The sequence below is a fragment of the Urocampus carinirostris genome, chromosome 14 (assembly GCF_059441175.1).
Source record: "Urocampus carinirostris isolate Australia breed hairy pipefish chromosome 14, RoL_Ucar_1.0, whole genome shotgun sequence".
Classification (NCBI taxonomy): domain Eukaryota; kingdom Metazoa; phylum Chordata; class Actinopteri; order Syngnathiformes; family Syngnathidae; genus Urocampus; species Urocampus carinirostris.
Window position 1 is genome coordinate 16,634,201 of NC_142362.1, and position 12,105 is coordinate 16,646,305.

At 40.6% G+C, this 12,105-nt stretch overlaps 1 protein-coding gene across 1 annotated transcript in view; it reads left to right on the forward strand.

Moving 5' to 3' along the window:
- kcnh7b (potassium channel, voltage gated eag related subfamily H, member 7b) overlaps positions 1 to 10,556 on the forward strand; it is a 70,812-nt gene extending 60,256 nt beyond the window's left edge. Inside the window, exons 13-15 of the mRNA XM_088353144.1 lie at positions 1,477 to 1,633; positions 6,959 to 7,142; positions 9,495 to 10,556. Coding sequence (XP_088209270.1) covers positions 1,477 to 1,633; positions 6,959 to 7,142; positions 9,495 to 9,761 — 608 coding nt within the window. The 3' untranslated portion in view covers positions 9,762 to 10,556. The remainder of the gene's footprint in view (positions 1 to 1,476; positions 1,634 to 6,958; positions 7,143 to 9,494) is intronic.
- The last annotated feature ends 1,549 nt before the right edge of the window (positions 10,557 to 12,105 follow it).

A 12,105-nucleotide genomic window follows, 5' to 3' on the forward strand; every position in this document is an offset into this window, starting at 1 on the left:
TATTCAAATTATTTAGGCACTTAAATGAATAAATACCTATATGGATTTAAAAAAGGGAAATAGTTCCTCTAAGAATTAAAAAAAAAATATATATATATATATATATATATATATATATATATATATATATATATATATATATATATATATATATATATATATATACCACAGCCATATCCCCCTAGTGGGAGGTGGCTAGAGTCATTTCTGACTGTTTTTGGGAGATTGATTCAGAGGAGGGGATTCCCAGCCCCCTCGCTCAACCCAACTGAGGGAGTCATTAGGTGACCAAACCCCCCAATTCCAACCCCTAATGCTGAATGCCAAGCAGGGAGGCAACAAGTACCAATGTTTAAGTCTTAGGTATGACTCGGCCGAGGCTTGAACCAGCAACCTCCCAGTCTCGAAGCGGGCGCCCTACCATCTAGGCTACCGAGCTGGTAAAAGAATAAAAAATAAATTAAATACACGAATGAACAATTTAATAAAATGGTTCAATTAAAAATAAATAAATAAATAAATAATAACTCTAACTTTGGGCAGCACGGCGGCGCGTGTGCAGCACAGTTCTGAGGTCATGAGATCGAACCTTCCTGTGTGGAGTTTGCATGTTCTCCCCGTGCTTGCGTGGGTTTCCTCCGGGCGCTCCGGTATCCTCCCACATTCCCAAAAACATGCATGTCAGGTTAATTGGGCAGTCCAAATTGTCCCTAGGTGTGAATGAGTGAGTGAATGAGTGCGACTGGCTGGCAACTAGGTCAGGGTGTCCCCTGCCTACTGCCCGAGGACAGCTGGGATGGGCTCCAGCACCCCTGCGACCCTACTGAGGATAAGCGGTGCTGATAATGGATGGACGGATAACTTTAAAATTGATGTCAGAAATTGATTGAAACTGTATAATTTCCTTCAGCACAACAGATCAGGTCTCACTTCACTCAAATTGAGAAAGACAACAAAACACAAGAACAAGTGTTTCACAATAAACAGCTAATTCCCTCGGTCCAGAAGGCCTTAAAAAATCAATCGTAACCGATCCCATAAACCAACCTCGGTCTGCGCGATCGGACCAAAACGGACGGCACAAAACGAGCTCTCTTTGTATCTTTATAGCTCGTCCCACCAAGACAAAAGCCACGTGCGCACTCTGATAGACAAACTGTACCAGCTGCCATATTTTAGTTTTAATTCCCCCCCAAAAAGGCTTCGTGACACACGATCACAAAGCAAAGGCGCGAATCGCAGGTGTCCAGCTGCGATAACAACGTTCTTGTTGGCCATTGGTAAAACAGCGCTGCGCTGATTCCACCGAGACAAAAGGCTGATGAATTACGAGCCGGAGCTCACGCTCGGCAGTCTTTTGCAGATTAATGACAACCTATTTTAACCGGCAAGGTTTGTTTGTTTCTTTAGGGTGACGCCTTCGTGGCCCACATGCACGCGTGTAAAGAATGCGTGTGGCTTTTGCGTCCTGTGCAGATCTGTGCTGTGATAAATGGGCGTGCAAGAAAGCTTCCGACTACTTGGATGAGTCAGCGAGCTTCCACCAGCTGAGAGGGGACGACAATTCGGCCGGCGAGCTCACCTACGGAGAAGTGGAGCAGAGACTCGATCAGTTCCAGGAGCATTTAAACAGGTGAGTTGCGAAAGGCCGGGCGTAACAAACACACTGCTCCTCAGCTTCACTGCTAACAATACCATTGGCAGGAAATGTTCCTTATTTTTCTTATTTTGCTCTGTTTTAAAAATCATTATTAAAATTAAAAAAACCATCTGCATACAGTGCTGTGAAAAAGTATTTGTCCCCTTCCTGCCACGGTTGCCATGGCGCCCAATTGGCCCCGCCCGTGTGGCACCAGCTGCGGCTCATTGACTGATTGGCTCCCTGTCACTCTTTGAACCCGGTCCTGTCAATCCCCTGTTGTCAGTCTGTCAACGAATTTCTGCCCCGCAAGACGTCGATTTGGACTCGGCCCTGTTCCTGTTGATATTTCCCGTCTGGTATTGTTCCCGTTTATTTTGTCCTGTTTTATTTCGGTTTCCAGTTTGGTTTTCCAGCTATTTTTGTCCTGTTTATTATTTTCTCCAGTTTTCATTCCCGTCTAGTTTGTCCTGTTTATTTTCGATATCCTGTTTCATTATCTATCCTGTCTATCCCGTCCTGTCCGTTATCGACCCCATCTGTCCGATATCAACTTAGGTAATTGGTATCGATCTCGTCGGCGTCTGGCTGCCTATCAATTCACGCCAGATTGCTGTCTAACGTACATGACTCCCCATTTCCCGTAAAATAAACGGCTTATGTGAGAACGTCACACGTTTGGGTCCTGATGCAGATTCCGGTTCATGACACTTCCTGATTTCTGTTTTTGTTTTTTTTTGCATATGTGCTACTCACAAAGGTTTCAGATCATAAAATCAATTTTAATGTCACACAGAAACAACCCAAGAAAATAAAAAATGCCGTTTTGAAAGGTTGATTCCATTTATTTAGAAAGAAAGAATTCAAAACATTATTATCTATTTTTTGGGTGTTGGATTTTCCCCCATTTTTAGTAATTAGGTGACCAAGCCCCCAAATTCCAACCTCTGATGCCAAGCGCCAAGCAGGGTGGCAATGGGTACTAATGCTGTAAGTCTTAGGTATGACTCAGCCAAGGCTTGAACCAGGGACCCCACTCACGAGGCGGGCGCTCTTTCAAGCTGGTCAATTTATCCTTTATTCATAGCACTGAAGAATTTTAATTTAGTTGTTTTGCGTTTTCAGGGATTTTGTGTTGTTGTTCAACTTTATATCTGTTCAGTGTGTAAAAAGCTAAATAAAAATTTTGTATTTTACAATTGTTTTTGTAGATCTGTGAATATTTCAATCAATATTTGGTGTGTTTTTAGGGATCCCCTGCAAAACATAGGAAATTACTAAATAATTTGGTGCATAATGTTTTATTATTATGGATTATACATTATTTAAAAGAAAAAAAAAAGAAAAAATCTGAGGAGCCGTTTGGGAGCTGAGCCAAAAGAGACGGTTTTATGAATAAAGCTGTCCTCTTGGGTGCGACCAGTAAAGGGGTGGTGACGCTTCACATGACAGCTCCTTAATGACAAACCACCAGAGCAGGCGTGTCTGCTTCATTTTCCCGCATATAAAAAAAGTATTGATTGCATAGTCTATGTTGTTAGTCTGCCAAGTAACATGGCAACAATTTTAAGCATTTTCCTGACCTTGAAAACACATTGAAATTGAAGCATTTTCAAGGATTTCAAGCACCCGTACAAACCCTGTTTATGATTACATGGTAACACCTTGAGTTAAAATGTAGTATGTATACATTTTTACAGCATTGTAAAATGTTAGTTTGTGTCATGTTTGTCCTCCTACAGAAGCCATATTTAAAGAAAAATGTATTTCCCTCCTCCATTTTGTTTCCATTTGTAAATGTTTTTGGAAAATTGCCAGGAAGCCACTCTGCATCTCCTGAGCCGCGAGTTACCAGGGCTAGGGTTAGGAGCTAGGGTTTGGGCTTCAAATAATGGTTTTATGGTTCCAAAATTTGTTGGGGCTAGCGTTAGAAACTAAGGTTTAGGCTCCTAAATTAAGGTATTAAACTTAATTTTGGGTTTTGAAATAGGGTTGGGGCTAGGGTTACAACTAGGGTTAGGTTTGCGCTAAGGGTTAAGAACTAGGGTTTGAGCTCCTTACTAGGGTTTTCAAACTGAATGGAGGGTTCCAAAATAGGTTTAGAGGTTGGGGGACAGATTGAAACAGGGTAAGGGCCAAGGGTACAGTCGGGGTTAGGTGTTGGGCTAGATTTTGGAGCTAAGGTTGGGGCTTCAAATAATGGTTTTATGGTTCCAAAATGTGATTGGGGCTAGCGTTAGAAACTATGGTTTAGGCTCTTAAATTAAGGTATTAAACTGAATGTAGGGTTTTGGAATAGGGTTGGGGCTAGGGTTACAACTAGGGTTAGGTGTAGGCTAAGGGTTAAGAACTAGGGTTTGAGCTCCTTACTAGGGTTTTCAAACTGAATGGAGGGTTCCAAAATAGGTTTAGAGGTTGGGGGACAGATTGAAACAGGGTAAGGGCCAAGGGTACAGTCGGGGTTAGGTGTTGGGCTAGATTTTGGAGCTAAGGTTGGGGCTTCAAATAATGGTTTTATGGTTCCAAAATGTGATTGGGGCTAGCGTTAGAAACTATGGTTTAGGCTCTTAAATTAAGGTATTAAACTGAATGTAGGGTTTTGGAATAGGGTTGGGGCTAGGGTTACAACTAGGGTTAGGTGTAGGCTAAGGGTTAAGAACTAGGGTTTGAGCTCCTTACTAGGGTTTTCAAACTGAATGGAGGGTTCCAAAATAGGTTTAGAGGTTGGGGGACAGATTGAAACAGGGTAAGGGCCAAGGGTACAGTCGGGGTTAGGTGTTGGGCTAGATTTAGGAGCTAGGGTTTGGGCTTCAAATAATGGTTTTATGGTTCCAAAATGTGATTGGGGCTAGCGTTAGAAACTATGGTTTAGGCTCTTAAATTAAGGTATTAAACTGAATGTAGGGTTTTGAAATAGGGTTGGGGCTAGGGTCACAATTACAATTAGGTGAAGGCTTAGGGTAAGGAACTAGGGTTTAAGCTCTTTACTAGGGTTCCAAACTGAATATAGGGTTCCAAAATCAGTTTAGAGCTCGGGGGGACAGTTTGAAACAGGGTAAGGGCGAAGGGTACAGTCAGGGTTAGGATTTAGGAGCTAGGGTTTAGCCTGCAAGTTAGGGTTTCAAACCGGTTTTTGGGTTCCAAAACAAGGTTGGTGCTAGAGTTAGGGTTTGAAACTAAGGTTAACGCTGACGTTCTTTTAATCAGTGCTGCATTTCTTATTTTATTGGTACTGGAACAATTGGAAATTTGGCTTCGAAAGTACTTTAACAGAGCTTGTATTTGGCCATGAAGAAAGTGCACGAAACCTATCAAAAGAATTTTATCGACCCGCATCTGTGCAATACTCTCAAGCGTCTTAAAGCAATTTTAAGTGATCATAAATTCTTTAGGTGCGGAATCTCTACTTCAGTCTTTTTTGGGATCGAAATGAAGTAAAAGGGCCCCCCAGACTGCAAAAGTTGCACTTATTATTTTGATTCACGATGCAATCCAACTACTCATATGCGTGGATTGGGCAATAATGATAAGTGCCTTCTAAAAAACAAGTCACCACCCACTCATGAGAAACTAAGCTACACTTACACTAATATCCTTGCCAGAGTTTGTTTGTTTTTTTCTTGGACAAATATAGAAAGCGGAGGAAGAAATATTACCTGCTCAGATTTTACGTCCTATCCGTGTAGTTGTGCAATTGTAATGCGATTTTGGAAAAGTTTCCTGACTGCTCGACTGTGTGAGTGACGCGTACAGAAAGAGCAGCTGGTATTTTTGGCTAGGAGATGACAGCACCATGTGTCTGGATCCTCTTTTCATCGCACCAATAAGTCGTGTTACACCCTACAATGCAGATTTTTGGGGTGATTTTCGTACAAAAATAGCATTGAAAGCTCGGATCATCTTTATGCCAACTCTATTATTAATAAAAACTAACAAACACATTAAATACATAGGAGCTTTTGTTGTTTTTTTGACTCAATACTAAGATTCGTGGAAATAATGTACCTACTCACAGTAAACAGTACAATAGATTCACACCTCCCATTCAAAAGCTAATTATCACTCCTGGTAGTTAAAAACACATCCTCAGTTTCCATAACAAAAGTCTGATTCCACTATCATAAGTCAGACGCGCCCTCTTGTGGTCAATAAGGAAAACTGTAGTTAATAACAGCGATTCCATTCAAGAGTTTTCTTTATTATTAATATGCCATTAAAAGCAATTTTAAAGTATTTCAACTTTAAAAAATAATAATCAAGGTAGAAAGTATTTCCTAAATCGAGTAAAATTGTTTTCCATCTTTTGTAGATATGTTTGCTGATTTTCCTTCTTTTACTGTGTTTTTTCTTATTTTTATTTGTTGAAATAAGAGAAATCATCCTTAAAATTAGCAAATGTATCTACTATAGCAGATATTAATGGAAGACCAAGAGTGTTATAGTTCGTTTTAAGGCAGTTTTTATGAATTGGATGTTTATTTTAAGGCAGCTTGAATAGTGGCACTCTTAGTCCTCCATAGATAGGGGACTGTTTCCAATTTTGAGAATTATTTCCTGCTGAGATTATAAAAAGCATTATTATAAGGAGAAACATGCATATTTTTATCTGCCATAATAAACAATTTTGATTTTTTTTCGTATTATTTTTCATACGAACCGAGAGAGAGAGAGAGAGAGAGAGAGAGAGAGAGCGAAGGAGAGAGAGAGAGAGAGTGAGAGAGAGCGAGAGCGAGAGCGAGAGCGAGAGCGAGAGCGAGAGCGAGAGCGAGAGCGAGAGCGAGAGCGAGAGCGAGAGAGAGAGAGAGAGAGAGAGAGAGAGAGAGAGAGAGAGAGAGATGAAGGGTGGGTTTGGAACTTGGGACAGTTTATGTATGTTTGAAAGCAGAATGCTGTCCCCAAAGTTGATAACTTTACACCGCTATTCTTTTTGCCCATAGCTACCGGTAGCAGCAAGATTTCTGACAATTATGTGCAGCACCTTTCTTTTCTTCATGTACGGGTATTTCGAAAAACACTTTTATGTTATAGTTCATGTATTTTTGCCTTTTTTACGCAATATTATATATATATATATACCACAGCCATATCCCCCTAGTGGGAGGTGGCTAGAGTCATTTCTGACTCTTTTGGGGAGATTGATTCAGAGGAGGGGATTCCCAGCCCCAATACACACTGTTCCTTTGAGGCCATGCTACAGACATCCAATCACCACACTCTTTTCAAAAATACAAAAATGGGTTAGTTTCCTAGGGATTTGCCACATTAAATTTAGCGGATGCTCAAGGAACTTAGCCAAGTAAGGCCTTCGTTGTGTTTCAGGTTGGAGTCTCAGCTGACGTCGGACATTCAGGCCATCCTGCAGCTTCTGCAGAGACAACCCAACTTGGGTCCTCCGGCCTACAGCACTGTGACCTCCAGTCCCGACTACCAGGGGGCCGCCGTCAACATTCAGCCCGCTGCCGCCACCACACACGCAAACTTTTTCAGCCATTCGCAAAGTCGGGTGAGTGCACACGAATCGATACGCTTCTGATTTGAAAATATAATATTGATGGTTTGGTAGTAATACGTTTATAGTTTAGTAGACACTCAAAAGTATGAGAGAAGACATCAATGAATATTGAACTTGTAAGGAAAACAGGGAGAGCCCAAACATCACATAAGAAATACCAGCCTGTCCCTACAGCCCTTCCCTGAAACTTTTCTTTTTATTAAATCTCGTAGGTCACAAAAAGCAGATCCGCCTTAAAGGGTGTGGATATCAAAGAACAATCATGTAAACAGTGCATGATAATCAAAATAACAGACACCCATCCTATGCGATCTCCTTTGCAGGTATCTAATAATAAAAACAGAATAAACTTAGTTACGTTGTTTCTATAAACGTCGTCTGTAACAAATGATATGGATAATGCTGGCTTCTTCTGCCAGTTTAAGGTTGGGTAAAAGTAGGAAAGCAAGCAATATTTTTCTAATAATTGCCACTATTATATTGAAAATAGAAGTTTTTTTTAAACCCTCCAAAGTTTTTGTTTATAAAACCTTGAAAAAAGAATTCGTACAAGTGCTTTTTCCCCCAAATATGATCGGCTCTATTTTTGTAACCCCGGCACAGTTCTGAGGTCATAAGATCAAACCTTCCTGTGTGGAGTTTGCATGTTCTCCCCGTGCTTGCGTGGGTTTCCTCCTGGCACTCCGGTTTCCTCCCACATTCCAAAAACATGCATTTCAGGTTAATTGGCCGGTCCTAATTGTCCCTAGGTGTGAATGATAAAGTGAGTTGTCTGTCTCTATGTGCCTTGCGACTGGCAACCAGTTCAGGGTGTCCTCTGCTCACTGCCCGAAGATGGATGAGATGGGCTCCAGCACCCCCGCGACCCTACTGATGATAAGCGGTGCAGATAATGGATGGATGTATGTGTACACACAATAAACTAACCCCATTAAAACAGTCTTTTATATATCAATTAGATGTTCTTTAATCAATAATCATAATTATCTTTTTCAGAAATGTTATGTCTATAACAATAACTTTTGTTTTATCAGAAATATTCCAAAATAGTTGCTGGTCTTGTGCAAACTGACCTGGAACGTATATATATTTTTTTTCTTTTTCAAAGTTCCATTATGTGAGAGGTCTGCTCACACGAGGCTCGCGTGGGTGTGTGGCATGGCGTGCTGCTTGCCTCGCCATTATTGGCTAGTGCCATATTATAACTTGCCTCTGATTGGCCGGCGCTGTTAAAACACAAACTGCGACAATTCTGGTTGGCCATACACTCCATCACCCACAAACAAGAAACTATAAATCCTTGGAGGGGAAAACACAGTGTCTTGCGATTACACAATCGCACCATGTCACATCGCAATGTCGATTAGATTTCGGTTAATCGTGCAGCCCTAGTTGATTTGATTAAATCAATCTATGTAATAAATTGTCCTGTTTTGGCCCAATTTGGGTTATTTCTGACTTACCTGCACATAGATTCAGAATGAAACCCAGTTTCTCATTACTGGTTGTGAGTGATTGGAAATTTTAAAAACGAGTTCAATGTAACAGACAGTGTGTAGATGAGGCTGATGACCCGGTGCAGCAGATTTAGAGCGCCTCGTTGACCCAGCCTGGGGGGTGTTAGGAATTCATATTAAAATATATCGTTTACCAAATCGTTCGAATTAGTTATCTGACTCCATTAACCAAACCATTAAAAGTGAACAAGAAAAGCCGACATTTTCACATGGGGGCAGATTTAATTTCATTAGCAATTTAACTAAGTGTACTCCATCGAAAATGGCCGAATTAGTCTAATGAGTGTCGCCGGAGTCTCTGGCGAGCCTCCTCTCTCTCGTTCTCTCGCTTCTCCTCTCGGCTCGCATCTTTCTGCAAGATGGTGTGCCGGCTCCTCCCATGGGTGCGCCAGGGAAGGGCCACGTGGGCTCCATGGCTCCACCACCTCGCCTTGATGTCTGGGAAAACTCAAAACAACACCGAGCGTTTCTACGTCATCAGGGCCTTGTTCTCAAAACAACACCGAGCGTTTCCACGTCATCAGGGCCTTGTTCTCAAAACATCACCTGCCGTCCTCCGTCAGAGTCCTGTTATCAAAATTCCCTAGTCAAAATATTCTACATTCGGAACGGCGTGACCTGTCATTGAACTATAGCCTACTCGGTGAAAATCTTCTGCACTCAATAAATGTAACTTGTTTTCAATCGTATAAAATCATTTATAGTCAAATGTATAAAATCCTTCAGGGGGGAACATGTACTAACGTGTGGGTGTCAACAATTTTTTCATGCTGAGCCGTTTTATTTGACAGCAACTGTGTGTTTATGTGTGACCGGCCCTACCCAGGCTCCCAACCACAAAGCAAAGAGGCCCTTCAGAGACTCCAAAGACTCGGTTCCGAGCTTGGCCAGCTTGAAGGTACCGGCCCAGGACCACCTTTCCACTTTGCTTTTACAGAGACAGGTGCAACCGCAGCAAGACCGCATCATCCGGGATCAACACTCACCTTTGATCTTGATCCCGACTTCGTCCTCGTCTTCACCTCCTTCTCACTTCGAAGCCGCTGTCGGACTCCAAAGACGGGACTCGGACCCGGAACTGGCCGGGCCGTGAATCGTTTGTGTTCCAACCTCTGGGTCCTCATGCTATATTTACATAGTGGCCACTTTTTCATTCAGCATGCTGCAAAACACAAATATATACTCTTAATTTGCAGTTGCTTGCTAGTATGCTCTATGTTTTTTTTTCTGATCGCATTTTTTATATGTTCAATGTACAGTAGACCCCAGGATACGGCATTATTTTGTTTTGGGAAATGGAAAGGGTAATTAGCTAATGCGTTTTCAACCCCTGATACCACGGATAAAAACATTAAAATAACAAAATAGTATAAAGTACTGTCAATACATAATATGTTTGTATATGATTAAATCACATTATAAATAAATATATATGTAAATGCGAAAATACATTTTTTTTACCTTTAGTGTAACACAGGGGTCTCAAACCAAATTTTTTGGGGGGGCGGGCACCGGAGCCAGGGTCTGGGTGTGGCGGGGCTAAATCGTGTTTTCGAAAAGAAAATCTCTGAAAAAAACATTCCCCTGTTCCCAAATGGCTTTTCTCTTCCTACATATTATAAGTTATTCGAATCAACAGTTTTAGAATAATTAAGAAAATAAATCAGTAAAAATACAACAATTATTAGGCAAATAAGTACATTTTTTACACCGAATATGGTACAAAAAGTCCGTATTAATAAGAGAATAAATCAATCAATCAGTAAAAAATGGCCTGCACTTAAATTAAAATTTAAGATTTAAGATATCTTTAACTACTACACCAGTGGCTACAAGTCTGAGACACCTGGTGTAACATGACTTAAACTGGTACATTGGGGTAGCGGGTAGACGCAGGGGGGGGGGGATGTAGAAGACAGCGGATTACAATTAAAACCAAAGGATTGTCTTGCCCTTAAAAGATCGCCTCCTTTTTCTTAATAATTGTTCAGACAGTCAATTGGTTACGGCCATATTCCTTGTCATTTGCGTTCTTGGATTTCTTATCTCAAGGATCGGGTCCATGGTTATCATCTTCTTGCTTCTTGCATCCCTTACAGTCATGAAACCTATAGCTAAACCAATTAAAGTTTGCTACACGGGATTCTGAAGTGAACAAAGTGAGAGCGAGAAAGGCATTGTGGGAGGGAGTTCAGCCAATAGTATATCGGCATCTCATTGACACTAATCAACAGCGGACAAGAATCTTATATGACATTGACCGATAGCAGACAGGCATTTCAGACATATATCAGGCACCAAACTAGCACAGTCATACTCACAAAAGTTGATGCCGTATATGGGGAAAATGCCGTAACAAGGGGCCAAAAACATTGGATTCCACACCATAAAGTGAAAACATTGCAAGGAGGGGACGCCGTATCCCGGGGTCTACTGTAAATGCTTCTGGCAATAGCCATAGTATTTTTATGCAAAACCTCACAAGACACACAGAAAAAAAGTGAGCAATATGCAAAGGTAGGGGTGGGCAATATGACGATATTAAATCACGAAAGACTTTAAACTAGATCGGGGTCTCGGGTTAGATTCTCTCTGGGGCCTATTTGATTCTGTCAGTACTGGTCTCTGGCCTGACTTATTGTACACTACACCCAAAATAATTGTATACTTAATTTTCTTACTTTAAGATATCCTACCTTGTTTTGGTCCTTCAGAAAATTTTGGATGTCATAAATATTTCTTATTGGCATTAAAAAATATAATTAAAATGAGCAAAAGGATCTACCCAATACTTGATAAAGACAGTTTTAAGTATTTTTTTCTTATTTTAATAGAAATAGAAACAAAATAAATTATGTCAAAATAATAAATGTTGCACTTAGCAAATAGCTTTAGCTTTGGTGGCATTAGCCGCTAGCATAACGTTAGCAGTTAAAGCTAATTTATTTAGCAGCTAATGCTAGTGCTAAAAAAAAACCTCATTGCTAATGATAGCATTGTGAACATAGCTGCTAGCCACTGATGCTAATGTCCTTAAATAAAAATCTAATGTTAAACTCTGTAAATTTGATTTAAAAACACAAAACAAATATTGTATTTAAGAAAAATTTAAATTAAAGTTGATGTATTCAAAACCATTTCAATTCTGTCAAATTTGATCGGAAAATGGTCGTAAATATGCTTAGTCACCTTTATCTGAGAATCATGATAAAATCAAGAATGTAATTTTATTTTGAAACATTGTTATTATTTATTTATTTGTCTATTTATTTATTTATTTTGCAGTCACTTAAGTGACAAAAAATGTGGAAATTTTATTTCCCTATCATACATCACCCCAAAAGAATGCATTTGAATGAGGGGGGCCAGGAGTAACCAACATGGTTCTCCTGAGTACCATGTAGCCCTCAAGAGCACCCGAGTACCTCGTTGGCTGG